At 41.8% G+C, this 18,062-nt stretch overlaps 1 protein-coding gene across 1 annotated transcript in view; it reads right to left on the minus strand.

The window, feature by feature from the left end:
- The window catches only part of AGBL1 (ATP/GTP binding protein like 1), an 809,164-nt gene extending 793,545 nt beyond the window's left edge, over positions 1–15,619 (minus strand). The window contains 1 exon segment of the mRNA XM_021062610.1: positions 15,305–15,619. Within this exon segment, the coding sequence (XP_020918269.1) occupies positions 15,305–15,355 (51 nt within the window). The 5' untranslated portion in view covers positions 15,356–15,619.

An 18,062-nucleotide genomic window follows, 5' to 3' on the forward strand; every position in this document is an offset into this window, starting at 1 on the left:
GTGAGGACCTGAGGCATTCCCCAGTACACCTCCTACATTCACATCTTCATCTCAGAAGCTGTTTCCCAGGGAACCTATGAAACATCAAGTTTTCTCTCTATTTCTAAGGGAAAAAAATGAAATTACTTACCAAAATACCACATCATTAAAGAGAACAGGGGAAAAGCAAGCAAATATAATATTCTAATTAGTTATGACAAGATTAAAGTTTTAAAACTCATTACCAGAGCATGCTATAAAGTTTAAAAAGAAAGAAAAGAAAAAAAAGAGTGTAGTCATAGGCAGCATATATGAATTTGAGGAGATTTTTTTTTTGTCAAAAATGAACTATCAATTTGCAAATAAGAACTTAATCTTCAACTGTAGTGTCAGTTGTAGATTTAGCTTAAATTTTGAAGTGACAACTGCTAATAGAGGGATTTGGATATTTGAATGTATATGCACAATAGACAGTGATTTTATAATATTGTTTTAAAGAGTATTATTTTAAGAGAACTTCTGACATAATTACAAAAATATAAAATGGAATACAACATATAGGGGCATTTCCTCACGTAACAAATTCAACACACACTTAATTCCTTAATTAAGCATTTCACAGAACACAGACTTAAGAAAGATACTAGCTCTATTAGCAAGGAGTGAGCAGTGTATTAAAGGGTTAGGACTCATTATTTCTTGAAACACTGTTGAAGCCTCATCCTCTTCTGTCCTTCCAGAACTCTAATCAAATGTATGTTATACATTCTCTATCCCCTAAATCTCTTACCTGCACTGCTGCATATTTCAGCCATTAGTGCTTCATTCTGAATAGCTTCTTATGATATGATTTTTAATTCTTTCTTCAGCTAAGTGTAAATCTGCAGTTAAACCTATCCATTCAGTTCTTAATTGTGGTTATTTTTCTGTTCAAGAATTTATATTTGGTTCCTTTTCAAATCTGCTATATCATAGTAAATAGATTATAGTTCACCACCAAATTTTTCAAACTTGACTTCAATCCCTTTGAACATACTAACCAAAGCTTTCTTACATTCTGTGTCTGGTAATTGCATTTTCTGGAGTACCAGTGGGTCTAATTCTGTCATCTATTATTTCTGCTGGTGTTTACTCATTTTGATTTATCTCTCCTTGTCCCTGGTTTTCAAATTATTTGTAGAATTAATGTAAAGTCTAGCATGACATTGTATTCCACTGATGGGGATTTTAATTTACTACCACAAGGCACCTAGGAGCTGTAGGAATCTGAGACCACCTGTTCAAGTCTTAGGATTTTCTGGACCACCTAGGTGAGTTGAAGAATGGCTCAGTATGAAGACTGGCTTATGAATGGTTTGCCTTTATTTCTACGGAGCATCCCTTCAGGTCTCAGCCCCAAAGCAGTAAGTAGTTTACCAGGGTCCTCATTCTTGAAAAGCCCTAAATGCCAAGCCCTGTTCTCCTAGACTTGCAAGGCTAGAGGACATGCTATCCTATCTTTCTAGCCACACCTTCCAAAACAGTAAATGCCTCCAAGGCCAAAGTACCAGAGTTTTGCTCATCTCTCTCAATTTCCTACCTCTCCTGACCTCATATCATTAAATGTTCATTATCTCATTAGAACATAGATGTTTTTTAGAAAAATATATTTATATTGTATCTAATTTTTACTGTCTCCAACTCAAAGGTCAGTCTGAATTATCTAATCAATTTATTTCTCAGAAAGAGAAGGTCATGGAAGATTAGAGATTGTTTGAGATGCCTCTTCTTCCACGAATACACAGTTTCTATCTTTCATTTGTAATAAAACCTTATAATTACTTGTTCATATGTCAATCCAAGCAATCACATGGCAGTTTATTTTAAACTATAGGCAAATATAAGATTTAAATGCTAGTTAAAGTGCATGTTTTTGATTATCTAGGGAGTAGGTCTGTAACTTTCACGACATTCTCAAATGTATACCTGGTTCCACGAATACAGTGAGCTCTGGAAGGACAAGGACCATGTCACATTTATTTTGGGATTCTCACTTCCCAATAAAGACTTTCTGAAAATGAAGAACTATAATAAAGCTATTCACAGATGACTTAAGAGAGAGGTACAGATGCTTGGATGTTACTTGAGAAGAGACAGAAAAATATCATGTACACAATTTATCAAGAGGTTTTCTTTGAAATGCAATATTACAGTTGATCCATCAAAGCTATTTATAATTTCCACAAGCATAGATCAGATGCGAAAAATATTTAAGACAAAGTTGGAATGTGGAGATAAAAAAAATATTGCCTTTTATTCTGTTTGGAGGCATAAGGGATATGTCACAATTGGGAAGAATTGTAGGTTTTCCGGTATGGGATCAGAACTGGCCCTACTACTCCACTATTATGGAGCCCCATTCCATGAAACAAAACCCATGTAAACACCTTGAGAGACTGAAATATTATGGTGTGGCTTATTCCCCTGAAATTGTTCCCCAAAATTTGTACGAGCACTTATCTGGGAAAGTGTCTTTAGCTTTCAGAGGCATGAAAAAAGAAGATCTGTGATGCCCCATTCCCAGAGGGAAAAAAAAAGAATTAAAAGATTAAGAATCACTGCCCTGGAGTTTAAAAAAAAAAAAATGACATAGGTGCAGCTGAACACATTACAGTTACTGTGATGTCAGATGCTCCCCAGGGACTTGAATAATACTGTGTTCTCAGCAAGTCGCCACAAAATAAAATGATCCGTGGAGCAAAGATGCAGGGCAGATGTGACCACAGCATCCTGGATCTCTTTCTTCCTGACATGAGTCATTAACATTTGGAAGAATTTCAGTAAGGAAGTGTCTGACTAATAAGATTCTTGAACCTTGCCACCCACTACCTGGCACAGCCTCTGGCGTGAAGGAAGCATTCAATAAATGAATGAGCCATTAACAAGAGAGTTATAATACACCAAGGAAACAGATAATATTGCTGGGCATATCTCCTAGCACCTAAGTCTGCAAACCATCAAAACAGAGGATACTGGCCCAGGGGATTCAAGTCAAAAGTAGAGACAGTGGCAGTGTCCAAAAATCAACTCTGGCCTCTCAGAGCCCAGCCAAGAAATGTGTATATATTCATTTTAAATAAACATTTATTTCAAGTGTAAAATTCCCAAATATCCTCAAGCAAGCTCTATTAGATGTTATAGAACTGGGATCTTCCAGTAAAAGAAATTTTAAAGGTATAAATTTGTTTACATTGCAACATACTGTTTACATTACCACATACATTGTGGTAGGGCAGAGAAGCTCTATGAAAACAACAATACTTAAGAAAAAGAGAAGGTATGTAGTTAAATTTAAGCATCATTAATGTAACAATTAGATCCTGGGGAAAGTGTATCATAGCCAAAAATAATCCATGAAAGAAAAATTTGATAAAGTAGACTATTAAAATGTAATACATAAAACATTCAAAAAGAATATTTTCTCAGGTCAGTCTCCCAAAGCAATAGAAATTAGAGCAAAAATAAACCCATGGGACCTCATCAAACTGAAAAGCTTTTGCACAGCAAAGGAAACCAAAAAGAAAACAAAAAGACAACTTACAGAATGGGAGAAAATAGTTTCAAATGATGCAACTGACAAGGGCTTAATCTCTAGAATATATAAGCAACTTATACAACTCAACAGCAAAAAAACCAATCAATCAATGGAAAAATGGGCAAAAGACCTGAATAGACATTTCTCCAAAGAAGATACACAGATGGCCAGCAAACACATGAAAAAATGCTCAACATCGCTGATGATAAGAGAAATACAAATCAAAACTACCATGAGATACCACCTCACACCAGTCAGAATGGCCATCATTAATAAATCCACAAATAACAAGTGCTGGAGGGGCTGTGGAGAAAAGGGAACCCTCCTGCACTGCTGGTGGGAATGCAAACTGGTACAGCCACTATGGAGAACAGTCTGGAGATACCTTAGAAATCTATACATAGAACTTCCATATGACCCCGCAATCCCACTCTTGGGCATCTATCCGGACAAAGCTCTACTTAAAAGAGACATGTGCACCCGCATGTTCATTGCAGCACTATTCACAATAGCCAGGACATGGAAACAATCCAAATGTCCATCGACAGATGATTGGATTGGGAAGAGGTGGTATATATACACAATGGAATACTACTCAGCCATAAAAAGGAATGACATCATGCCATTTGCAGCAACATGGATGGAACTAGAGAATCTCATACTGAGTGAAATGAGCCAGAAAGACAAAGACAAATACCATATGATATCACTTATAACTGGAATCTAATATCCAGCACAAATGAACTTCTCCTCAGAAGAGAAAATCATGGACTTGGAGAAGAAACTTGTGGTTGCCTGATGGGAGGGGGAGGGGGTGGGAGGGATCGGGAGCTTGGGCTTATCAGACACAACCTAGAATAGATTTACAAGGAGATCCTGCTGAATAGCATTGAGAACTGTCTAGATACTCATGTTGCAACAGAAGAAATGGTGGGGGAAAAACTGTAATTGTAATGTATACATGTAAGGATAACCTGACCTCCTTGCTGTACAGTGGGAAAATAAAATAAAATAAAAAAAGAGATTATATATTTTGAACAAGTAGACTAAAAAAAAAAAAAAAAAAAGAAAATAAACACAAACCAAGACAAACTTAAGTAAAACACTAGAAGAAAATAAACTCCTATATATTTAAATTATGGTACATCCATAGACTAAACTACTATATAACTATCACAAAAGATTGAGTGGAGTCTATATGTGCTGGCTTGAAAGATAAGCAATTATATTGATATAGAAGAAAAGCAAATTGAATGATAGTGTGTTAAAATGAGATACACACCTATGGGTTTCCTATTGTGGTGCAGCAGAAACGAATCCGACTAGGAACCATGAGGTTGCGGGTTTGATCCCTGGCCTCGCTCAGTGGGTTAAGGATCCGGCATTGCTGTGAGCTGTGGTGTAGGTCGCAGACGTGGCTGGGATCCCGCATTCCTGTGGCTGTGATGTAGGCCAGCAGCTGTAGCTCCGATTGGACCCCTAGGCTGGGAATCTCCATATGCTGCAGGTGCAGCCCTAAAAAGACAAAAACAAACAAAATTGAAAAACAAAAATGAAATACACACCTAGACATAGACACATTGTTTATAGAAATATACATATTTCTGTATGCATGAAAACATATAATACACAGCAGCTCCTTATGCAGTTGTCTTAGGGAGTAGGATTTGATAGGGGGATTTTGACTCCCTAAAATTTATATCTATATAATAATTAAATTTTTAAAATCATGAGCTTGTATTACTTCTTTAAGCAAGAAATGAAGTGTTTAAAGGTGAGAAATAGAGGTAAAAGGAAAAGGGACTCTGTAGCCTGATGAGTAATAGCAACAAGTAATAAGCAAGCTAGAGTCAGACTGTGCCCGAGTTTAAATTCATAGTCTGCCACTTAAAGGCTGTGTGATCCTGAGCAAATGCCTTGTGTTCCCTACCTGTAAAATGGAGATAATAGTCATACATACTTCATAGGCTTGCTGTAAGGATGACATGAGCTAACATATGTAAAATGCTCAGAACGCTTCCCAGCACATAGCAAGCGCTCACTAAATGGGAGTAACTTGACAAAAACACTTCTTGAATTTTAATATCCATTTTCAAATAATACCTATTCAAATATTATCATTTTAGCTCCTTCCATAGTCTAAAATTTTAGCTGTCATTTGGGGAATTTTTTTTCCTTTAGGACATACATAATTTATGATTTAATAATGAAAGTCAAGGAGAAAATGGGATTTTTCTTAAAGCCTCTCTTTAATCTACCTATTGTGAAAAGTAAAAGATAGCTGCATTATCTTGGGGGTTTCTTGGATTAATTTGAGTTGTAAGCAAAATGGGATAAGGATGCCTGCAGGTCAGAAATGTAGGGCATTGTGCTGTATTGATTGGTGGAATCCATAGCTTAGAGATGTTAACACATATTGGGTTTGGGGCTCGGTGTATTTTTTTTTTTTTTAAGGTAGGGGAGAATTCATTACTAACCATTTATTGAAGAAGCTGCCTTCTCTTCATGTTCCCTAGGGAAAGTTTCATCAGATACCCCCACTGTGAAATCTGACCCTTCCTTTCATCTTGAAACCTGAGCCTAACACCCATCCTTATCACCATCTGGCCTCAAGATCAGAAGCAGAACAGTGCTCTTGAGACTCTAGGAAGAACCTTTTTCTAAACCTTCCCATCTGTCACTTGTGTTTTCTCTCCCAATCAAGTAAGGATTGGAATTCATGTCAACTCAAGGTCTACAGATGGCTTGCAGAGTCATCAGCTAGTGGAATTCACCAAGCAGAGGAATGACCCTAGGTCTCCAACAGAATTAATTTCATATCAACTCAGATCAGAAAAGTTTCAACATGTCAGAGGTCAGTTTCCAAACCAGGAGAAATTCAAGCTTCACAGGCCAGCAGTGATGTAACATGGCATTGGTCTCCAAACATTGTTTCCCAAATGGGCTCTATGGAGTCATAATGTTCAGTGGGACCCTCGTGAGTTTTTGCCACACAAATTATCCCATCTCTAAGATGGTTTGGAAATGCTAGTTATTGTATGCCTAACTTGATGGTAGACCATGCCCATTCATTTTATTATTCAATCAACAAATATTTATTGAACACCTACTATGTCTCAGATAATGATTTGGTAGTAGGGATAAATGTGAACAAAACAGATGAGATTCGTACCCTGGTGGAAGAAGGGAGGGAAGACACAAACAAGCTTCAGGAAGTGGCAGGTTCTCTGCAGAGTCAAACTAGGGAGGTGGGACTTACAGTGACTGAGTAGCTAATCGGACTTCAGAGTAGTCCTCTCTGAGTAAAATATATTAAACTGAGAGTTGTAGGTCATAATGTTTGAAAAGATTTTAAGATTGATGATCTTTCAGTAAGGAAATCTAGTAATTTATTTACCCTGACATCTCAGATCCATCTATCACCAGGCTCCTTTCTGAATGGGACACTCACTGGCATCCCAGGAAACACTGGTGTTCTGGGGAACCCAGTTTGAGAAGCATTGGACTGACCATGCTTTTTCTAACAGTGCTGTTAAGTGAGGACACTCTCTGCAGAACAGGCGCCTATTACCCTGGTAAGTGTTGCTAAAATAACCTAAAAGCCCTCCATGAAGGATTGATGGACCCAATCATTGTCTCCATAGGCACTGAGAAAAGTGGAGGCAGCAGCAACTGGAAAGGACATTCTGAACTATGCATTTCAAATTCTGTAAGACTTGCCCCAGAGGAACTCAGGGGATCATTCAATGCACTTCCTGGAAGTTGAGGACACCACTGGCAGAGGAGGGAGGTTCCTACTGGAACCTGACAACCCTCCATCACTCTCTTTCCACACATTCCTCATCCCTACGGCTCCAGCCTGGGGTCAGTGGTCTACTGCCAACAGCCAAGGCCAGCCCAGGACCTGGTTTTGTACATAAATTTTATTGGAACAAAGCCATGCCCACTCATTTGCATATTGTGGCAGGGTTGAGAAGTTGTGACAAATAAGGAATGTGTATATATATATATATGTATATATATATATATGCATGACTGGGTCACTATGCTGACAGCAGAAATTGACACAACATTATACATCAACTACACTCATAAATTTTTTTTTTTTTTTAAAAGAAGTTGTAACAAAGATCTTGTGGCAAGAAACCTAAAAACTGCTATTAGGCCCTGAGAGTTTGTTGACCCTGCTCCCAGGCCCTGTTTTCTGTCCACTGGGCCAGTTCCCCCAGCCTTGCCTCTAGCCTCTGAGAGGGGCCAGGTAGGGGGTCCCCATTCTCCTCAACAGATGCCTACCACCTGGGAATATCTGTCCAGAATCTTCTCAATGGCCTGACTTTCCCCCAGAGAAGTAATACACCTGGCGAGAGCACGTCCACTGGTGTCAGATTCCCTCCTCTCAAATTCCAGCTATGCCACTCACTCACTCTGTGACCGTGAGAAATGTGTTCACCTCTCCAACACTCCACTTAGGAGCTTGACAATGAGGATAATAATACCACCCGCCTCATAGGGTTGTTGTAAGGATTAAATGAGATGATACATGGGAAGAACTCCACCCACTCCTTACCTGCAGAAACTGTTTAAAAAAATTAGTTATTATTTTACTATTATCATGAAAGGGACCAAGTAGAGGGACTTAGACACATAAAATACGAGTCTGACAAAGTCCTTCCATGCAAAGCATCTCCAGCCACTTTCAATGAATACATATGAATTAAACAAGTTAGGGCAGGGCTGTGGAGAATCCAGGACTCTCATAAGCTAATGGTATTAACATGGCTAATAGGCATTTATTTTGGAGCAATCTTTTTTTTTTTTTTGGCTACTATGAATAATGTTTCTATGAACACTGGAATGCATGCATCTTTTTATTTTAGTTTATTTTTAATATTTTATTTTTATTAAAATATAGTTGATTTGCAGTGTTGTGTCCATTTCTGTTGTACCACATAGTGAAGCAAGGCATAAAGAGACAAATACCATATGATATCACTTCTATATGGAATCTAAAATATGGCACAATGAACCTATCTACAGAACAGAAATAGACTCACAGACATGGAGAATCGACTTGTGGTTGCCATGGGGGAATGGGAGAGAGTGGGGTGGACTGGGAGTTTGGGGTTAGTAGATGCAAACTATTACATTTAGAATGGATAAGCAACGAGGTCCTACTATACAGCACAGGGAACTATATCCAGTCTCTTGGGCTAGAACAGGATGGAAGAAATATGTTTTTGAAATACGTCACTTTTGAAAAATATCATCTTCTACAGCCGATCATATGTGTATTCTTGTGACTCCTGAAACCCACTCTAGATATATGTGTACTCACCTTTACAAAACATGTACTAGAATATTTCCAGCCACACTATTTTTTACAGCTAAAAAAGTAAACTACCCCAAATATCCTGAGTTCTAGAATGGACATGTAAACCTTGGTTCATTGATACAATGGAACGCTCTTCAGCAATTAAAATGAGAACAATCTTCAACTGCATCAACAACATGGGAGAAATCTCACAACACTGAGTGAGAGGAGGCAGACCTAAAAGAGGATTGACTGTGGGTTCTAACGACATGAAGCACAAGGCATGCAAGGCTAATCTGTGGTGTCAGAAATCAGGGTGGGGGTTACATTAGGGGAGTGACCAGACATGGGCTGTAAGTGGTCTCCTGAGATGCTGAGTTCATTGTTACTTCATCTGAGTGTGGGTTACATGGGTGAACTCTGTTTGCAAAATTGTATTCAAAAAAAAAGGAGAGAGAGAGAAGAAGGAAGGGAGGAGGAAAGACAAATATTTTTGAGCACATACTCTGTGGCATCCTATTTTCTTCCACACCCTTTGTTCTACTCATTCTTTTATTCCTGGCATCTCTGTTATCGCTCTCCCCCTCTCCCTGCACATCTTTTTCTCTAAGGAGAACCTGATTTGTGGACCCTTCACTTTGAAGGAACCACATAGTATTTGCTCAAGTGAAAAAGCACATATTCCACAAACCTTCCACTTCCTTTATCAGGTCTGGCAAAAGGAGAGGTCCCACCCAAGAGGATGCATTTCCAAGTGCCCACTTCTGCTAATGAAGAAGTTCCTTGTCTGTTTGATTCATAGCTGCCTGTCCTATGCTTACTGATAAGTACAGTGATTGTCAATCCAGACCAACTGCTCTTCCCCAGTATATTTCCCAGCTCCTAGGGCTCGAACCCAGACTATGTTTGGCTTTCATAAGAGTGGTATCCGTTTGAGTAACTGAGCATATTATGGAGTAAATGTTGCTAGGTTACGAATTTCTACTGAGAGTGTGGGTCTCCCTGTTGGCCATTTGCTTCAACATGTCACCAGCAATGCCAAATCTCCAATCATACCTCAAAGCCATGCTGGCCGCTCTCTGTCCATCAACTGCTGTCCTGCAGAGACAGGTGTTCAGGGGGATAGTCAGATCTAGAATCTGGGCTCAGAGGATGGAAATGCTGTCTGTTCCCAACTCCCAAATGAGGATGGGACTTTTTGATTCAACTCTGCTTGTTTTAATGCAGCAACATTATCAGTGCTATTTTGATACAAGGACATTTTAATGCTGCCTCTGAAATAATTTGTGTTTCTTCCAAATTTAATATTAAAAAAATAAAGTTTAAACATTTCTCCTTCTCCAAACCCTGAGCCTTAATCCATCTCAGCCCTTCCCCCTGGAGGGGGGATTAGGGCTGGACAGTGGCTGAGGGGAGGGTGACATGCAGAGTTAAGTGACAGGAAAGGGCTGAAGGTGGGGACTGGAGGGTGGGTAAAGGATAGGAAGAGAACCAGGACAAAAGGCAGATAAGGATGGGAGGTTGTGGGGGATATACCACATTACTTGACAACAAAAAGCAGAGACACAGTCATACCAAATGTCCCCCAGTCCATATATCTTCACAACCCTCCCCATGGCTGAATATCCTGTAGTTTCATCACCTACATTTAGAGGGAGGCAGCCACTATCAAGAGTATGGGTGGATTTGAAGTTTGTCACTCAAGACTCCCTAGCATTTGGGCAAATTCCCATCTCCTTCCCTCATGAATTTTGTTTTAATCAAACTCAGTGCTATGGCAAATCCTGAATATTCTCCACACCTTCCTTACCCTCTTAACCACAGCTTCTCCTGCTGAAATCTGACCCATTTTCCAAGGTCTTCCCTGAATATCCAGCCAGGAGGAGTTTCTTCTCCCAATTTCCATCAAGTTTTCTTTTGATGTTTACCTTTACTATGACATCCATCACATGCAAACTCACTCTAGAAATATTTTCATCCTTCTACCTTTCCTTTTTAATGTTGCAATTACATGAAGGCAGGGACTGTGTTGAAGTATAATCACTGCTGTTTGTCAGGCAAGTAAACCATGATGTGGTTTACTTTTTACCTGCATTTTCTCTAAATATGGTAGGTGTTATAATTCTCATTTCACAGATGAAAAAAATTCAGTAAAGAGCAGCTCAATAATTTGTCCTAAGTCACACAAGTTTTGGGTGGTTGAACCAAAATCCAAAGACATTGCTCTTTTTGACATATCATCCTACACAATAGTCTACTCTGAATATATTCTAGCACATGGAAAGCTATGGATGGATGGACGGATGGACATTTTAAATATCCAATTGACCCAAATCAAAAATGTTGCCTTCCTTAGTCAGCAGTTATTAAACCACATACCAAAATAGGAAGCAAAAGATTGTTTTTGTTCTAAATAAGCCTCCCTCTGTTATAGAGAATCAATAATCCCTTGACCTTCAGGTTCAGTCAGGCCAAGGTAATAGCCTCAAGATAAAGAGCAGATGGATATCCCCCTAGGTCATGTAAGTAATGCAGAACAGTGGAAGGACTTTGGAGGGACAGGATCGGCTTCATACCTCTTCTCTAGGGATTTACTGATTTCAATCATTGAGCCTTGAGTATCTCACAAGGGTCAGTGTCATCATCTGTAAAACAGACCAGCCACATCTCCCTCATAGGTGGCAGACACAGTGATGCTAGGTAATGAATGTGAGCAGTTGGCATAGAGTGAACACTTAATCAATGTTTGTTTTTTTTCAGTTTCTAATGGCAAGGAATTTAAAAAACTGAAAGCAACAAGGCCTTAAAAAGCAAGACACCATATAAGGTCTTCTCCCCACTGCCAGCTCAGCACATGGATCCATGGCTCCATAACCCCCTTGATCTCCCAGTTTGGCACCAAGTCATTCCTTAAGACACTAAAAGATGCTATTTCTTGCCAGTTTTGTCCCTTTTCAATTTGGCACCTGTCCTAGAGGGTGTTCTTTTTCTTTATTTCTACTGATACTTGAAATTAAGACAGATTTCAGTGTATTTCCATGTTTGACTTGAAGTTGAGACAAGAGTCTCGGGAAAAAAAAAAAAAAAGAAAAAGAAAGAAAAAAAAATTCAGAAAGCCTTAAAATACACCAAACAGAGAAATCCTGTGATGTTTAGAATTTCTACACAATGTTTGCTATCTAAAAGGTGAATTTTTCTCTTGATTTTTCCAGACCCTTCTATTTGTGCCCAAGGGGAAAGCTCAGTTTCTGCTACACCTGGCCCTATGGATGTAGAATGGATGGATATTTCTACATTCTCTGTGGAGAATTCTAGAAAGGAAATTTTTAAACACATGTTTTGGAACAAAACTCCCAAGTGCTTTGAATGAAACTTATCAGTCATCATTTCTCCACCCATCCCCTCTTTGCAGTCCAGAGGCTGAAATCACCAGTTGTCTTAGAAATAATCCTTAGAGGGACAAGTCCAAGGGGAAAAGTAGAGTTGTCACCACTCCAGGTTTTCTATTATCTAAGCTGAATGTAACTCTAAGACAGGAAGCCCCACATCCTTCAGCCACATTCACAATCCATAATATATGATGTTCCTGGAGCCCAAGTCCAGAAAAAGAGTTCGCTATGCACATTTTGCCAAGATGCAGACCTGGGATTTGGTTCGAACAGCTATAACATAAAATAATACAGTCCAAATGCAAACAGCGAAAAGGTGCCCACATCACAGCTCAGAGTGTGCCAAAGTTGACCAAATAATTATACATTTTTCATGTCTCAATAAGGGATCTCATTGGCATTTTGTGGGACGCCGCTGAGTGAGGGCTCCCGGCATCATGGCTGGCATGGAACCCGTATCCTGCTACCCTGGCAGCTCCCCATCTTCCCCATTAGCTCAAACCACATGGAGAAATGACAGCAGGACGAATGAGACACCTTCCTTTTTTTCCAAGTGTATTGGAGTCCATCCAGGAAAAAAGCAGGGCAGCTTGATGAAAAGCCTAGGCAAGTGTTCCCAGCCTCTCCTCTTGTGCACTCAAATGGGGAAACCATAAAAACCAAGAGTCATCTGAACAGCTGTTTATACTTTACAAGCACTTTTCAATGGGTTCTCTTAATCCTGGCACAAAGGGCTAAGAAAAGAATTTTTATTTCCCCCTTTTACAGATCTGGAAATGAAGGCTCACAGAGGGTGAGGGATTTGCCAAAGGATATACAGCTAGTAGGTGCCAGAAACGGGGCGGGATTTAGGTCTTTCTCTCTTGCACCTGTGCTCTTGCTCCTCCCCTTTCACCCAGGCCCTCATGAGTCAATGTGACTTTCTGCCTCAAACTCAAAAGGTAAAAGTCAGGGACTTGGAAAATGTCTGGGTAGAAATCTGATCTTTATGCTCTCAGGACAGAGATAAGGCTGTGCTTAAGTGAGGTAGGGGGAAAAAAATCACTTTCTGCTATCCATCTGTACAGGAAAATGTAATAGGCAGCAAACTGATATTTCTTAATGATCTAGTTTATTTTGTCATTGTGTCCCCAAAGCAGCAGAAGTGGTGATGCTCTGGGATAGGGGACTTCTGCTGTCACATAATGGGGTCATTGCCATCTTTGAGCTTGCTCTTCCTGGTCATCTGGTCTCTTTCTCCCTTCCCTTGGCCATGTTCTGGGGTGCTCCAGAAAGGCATGGGGAACTCACATTCTGAGCTCACATTCTGTTCAGAAATCACCACTGTCTTGTCCAGAGGTTTGGGTACAATGCTTTTGGTTTCTCATTTTTTGCACAAGGAAAGAAGGACAGGCTTGAATCCCTGAGGCCTTTGGGATCCTTGATCAAAAGCTTTTCCTAACCCCATCTCAGAAATTCTTCAGGCTCTTCTAGTCCATGGGAAATAGGGATGGGGGGTAGGGCATCAAACCCATCATGAAACATCATCCCACACAATATCTGCTTGGGGTTCTTTTTTTAAAGTATGCCAGAGTTCTGATTTCTGCTATCAAGACAGGAACTGGGCTTAGGGGGCACTTGGAGAGGACTGACTCAGGGTGAGGTCAGGAACCCAAGTCAATTCCACCACCAGATTCTGATCAACCAGGGTGCACAGGGGAAGCCTGTTTTGAATATTTTAGCTTTCTGGTTAATTGGGAACTAAGTAGAGTATATTGAACATAATTAAATCTTTCCTTGATGATGAAGAATCTTGCAATGCCCAGGAACATTCATTCTAAATATCAATTAGAAACCCTCACTGATGGGAAGATAGGAGATTGTATTCATCCTTCAGTGACTTCAAGGTCAACTGCAAATTTATTTTGAGGTTCATTCCTACCCCCAATACTCCTAGCCCAGATGCACTCTTGCCTTTGATGCACAGGATAGAATGAGCCAGACATTAGGTCCACCAGATATTGAAATTCTTTAGTTCCCAGTTCCCCTGTTAAGTAGTCGCACTTGATCTTGGGGAAACTATTTTGCCTATGAGACTCAGTTTCCTTATCCGTACACTGGAAGGTTGGATTTATTGGCTCTTCAACTTTTTAGGGATATAGATTTCCTTAAAAATCTGAGGAATCCTAAGCTTTTCAGAGCCAGGATGGGGGTCACAGAGTAGAAGAATTCTTAGGCCCCTTTGATTCCCGGCAGCCCTGTATCCAGTCAAGTGCAGACATCTACCCAAATCTAAGGAGCAGTGGTTTGGGTCCTTGGCTACACTTTGAGACCACCTGGAGAATTTTCAAAATTCCAATGCTGGGTTGCACCCCAGACCCATTAAATCCAAATTTTGGTGGTTAGGTTTCAGGTGTCAGTATTTTTTTTAACACCCTCAAGGGTTTTTCATCTCCAGACAAGCAAACCAGGGCTCTGGAACAAGAATTCTCAAAATTAGGAGTGGAAGAATCACGAAGAGGGCAAGGCAGGTTCCCAGACTCCTGCCCCCAGTGACTACGATTCCTTCTAGCCAGATCCACTTAAGAGGCACTGTTAGCAAACACTATAGGTAATTATAACACAGACCACTCTTGGGACCCTGGTAATGGTCATTGGCTGAAGCCCAGAGGAGACCTCTGCCCTGCAGCCCCTTTCCTCCTAGGTAGTTCTGCATACTCTCCCCTGGGGGCCTCTGCCCTGCTCAGGGAGAAATTTAATAGGCATTTACCAAACAGCCTTTCTCTCCATCTTTCCCATCTCTAACAAACCTGGATCTTTTAGCCTGAACCTCTAACCCCACCAGGATCAATAATTTAAGCAGAGCACTCATCAACATGCTCAGGTTGAATATTTAAACACTCTAGCATCACTTAGCTTCAAGGTGAGAACTGCTGCTGACTCTGGCCTTACTGTTGGTTAGCAAACCCGACCACTGGTGCCAGAGGGTGACTGCAGGGAGCAGGGCTCCAAGGCAGGCCTGGCCACAAAGCCCCAGCCGGTGGGGTCCTGCAACCTTCTGCCCCTTCCTACCTGGAGTGTTTGCAGCAGGACCTGCAACCCACTGGCTTCCTGTTCCGCCATCACTTCCTCGGGTCCGGGAACCGGCTGCCTGAGGCCAGATCTGGGCTGGAGAGAGGCAGCGGCTGCCAGGCTGACCTCGCTGCCCGCCTCGAGGGAGTCTGCAGCCCGGAGAGGGGCCTCAGCTGCACATGCTGCCTGCCGAGTGTGAAGTGACCGTGCTGCAACCCTAGCCCTGGGCCTGCGCGGATGCCCCCCGACTCCCACTGCGGGGATTAGGTGAGCCCCGGCAAGGGAGGGCTGAGCACTCGGGCATGGGGGCAGGGAGGGCACCGGCGTTGAGTCACTCCGCCACCTCCAGGCCACGCAGGAGCCACCCTGGATGGCCGCCAGGCATTCCCAGCTGACCTGGGCAGGCTCTCTGCCGAGGCTCGCTCGGCCCTCCCCGCTGCACCCCCCCTCCCCTTTATTTTTGTCTGTTGCCGGCTCCCGGGTAACAAGAGACCCAAGAGGGCTTGCACAACTAGGGATCTGCAGGCGGAGAAGCCCAGGCCCCCTGAGGTCCCAGGCTTAGGGACTGGTTGAGAAGCAAGAGCTGCTCTGGACATTTTCTGCAGACTAGGTCCCTTCTACCACCTGTTACCCTTCACAATAACCCTACAGATTACAGACGTGCTACTGTTAGTACCAAGCCCCCGACCCCCTTTTTCCAAGTGAGAGAACCGAAGCCCAGCGATGTTGGACACAGAGATGTTAGCAGCAAATGCCAGGCCTCGGACAGGCAAACTGGCACAAATGCACAGGCACTGACCAGAGCCCCATCCTGCCTCTTGCTGATGCAGACACAGCCATCAAAGGAATGACAGCCGGAGGCCCCGCCCCCCACCTCAGGGAGGGTGATGCCCTGGCTGATTTCCTCCATCTCTGTCTGGCTTCTACTCAGAATGTGTCAGGAGAGTTTTAGTAGCTAAAATGGCCACCTTCTCCCCCTCCCCACTCAGCACCTCTGTGTCCGCAGTCCTTTAGGCTCTGGTTTCTCACAGTGTGGTTGGAGCATCCCTTGGCAGCTTGTTAGCCTGGACAAAGAAATTCTGAATCAGCATCTGCTGGTTCACCAGATCCCTGGGGGATTCCACAGCTGGTTACAAAAATTACTGGAGGATTAAAATTGGAAGTGTCCCAATTTTGAACACATTGATGCCATGGCCACAAACTGCCCATGTGTTGGACGCCTGAAGATTTTTGTCCCATCGCTAGCACCCAGCCAGCTCCAAGCACAACTCTCACGTGTGAAATTGGAGAGTGAGCTCACTGAAGTTCATGACCGACCAGCTAGGCAGGAGGGCCTGGGCTCACAGCCAACACCCCATGCAGAGTTTGGGGAGCTTTCATGAGCATCAAAGCATCCAGCTGGAAGCTGCCCAAGCACGTTTGTGGCGGCTGAGGAAAGGGAGCTTGCATTTCCTGATCCTACTTGGCCAAAATGTTCCCAAGTCAGGAGACAGACAGCATCTAGGTTATTCCCTCTCATTGCCAGGCCTGGCCAAGCCCTCAAATTCAAGGATGAAATTCATGTGGTTCCTGCTATCCAGAAACTTCTACTCTTAATGGCTTTAAATATGAAGACCTTCCATGCTGGGAATAGACTACAACAGTTCACATGTATGGAGCATGGGGATGGGGGAGGGGAGTTGATCCCTACACTTCCCACCAACTCTGATGACAGGAAGGAAGAAATAAAGGCCCTGAAGTATTCCCACCTTCTGAGAGGGGCAGAAGGCAAACTAAAACTTCCCTCCCAATATACAGCTAAAAAATAGTTCAAAGAAAAAAGCCACTTCCATAGAGACAAAAACAGCCTCTAAGGACATAACCAAAGGTATTTTTTGCAGTGACAGTCCCTTACGTTAGCATTAATGTAAAATCAGCCCCATTTAAACAGGTATCTTGGTCCAGCTTGCTAGAATTGTGTAAGGCAGAGCTGAGGTGAAAACCTTATGCCTAAAAAGGGTAACTCTCTTCTAGTCAGCAAGCCCTTTCCCCTGCAGCACCATGAACCTAATTTTCAGTAAGAAATAAGGCAAGGATTTCTTTGGCAACAAATCTGTCCCACACACTCAGGTTGAAAGCACTTCCCCTTCACCCCTGACAAAGCTCCGTTCTCTGGGGAGTCATCACCCACTTGCGCATATGGATACACATGGATTCCAGACAAGGAATAAAGTTCTGGTTTTGCCCTCTGATTTTCTTTAAAAAATTAGTGCTTGCTTCTGGCTTGTTTCAGATCTCTATTATCTTTACTGCACACCTGCCCTCTTGTCCCATAACCTCAAGCCCATGAATCACATAATGTCTTGTAAATAAGCTGGAGAAATAAGCACAGGCTTGTATAATTAGGAGGACACAATAGCTAATAGAATGCCAGTACTCAAAGAGTGGTGATTAATAAATTGATGCTGATGCAGAGGGAGTTTCCTAATAGCATTCACAGAATTCAATTCCTTGGTTCTTCCTATTCAACACTTTTATCAATGACTTGGATGAAAATAAATACTGCTAGCTTATCAGATTTTCTGATGACACCCAATTGAGAAAGATGGAAATATGTCAGATGACATAGTTGGGATCCAAAAAGATTTCAGCAGCCTTGAGTAATGGACCATATCCTACAGGATGAAACATAACGGAGCCAGCTGGAAGCTTCTTCCCCTGGATCCTCAACACCAACTGTGAAAAAATAAGGTAATAGACTTGGCTACACAAAGCTGAA

The sequence above is a fragment of the Sus scrofa genome, chromosome 1 (assembly GCF_000003025.6).
Source record: "Sus scrofa isolate TJ Tabasco breed Duroc chromosome 1, Sscrofa11.1, whole genome shotgun sequence".
Taxonomy (NCBI): Eukaryota; Metazoa; Chordata; class Mammalia; order Artiodactyla; family Suidae; genus Sus; species Sus scrofa.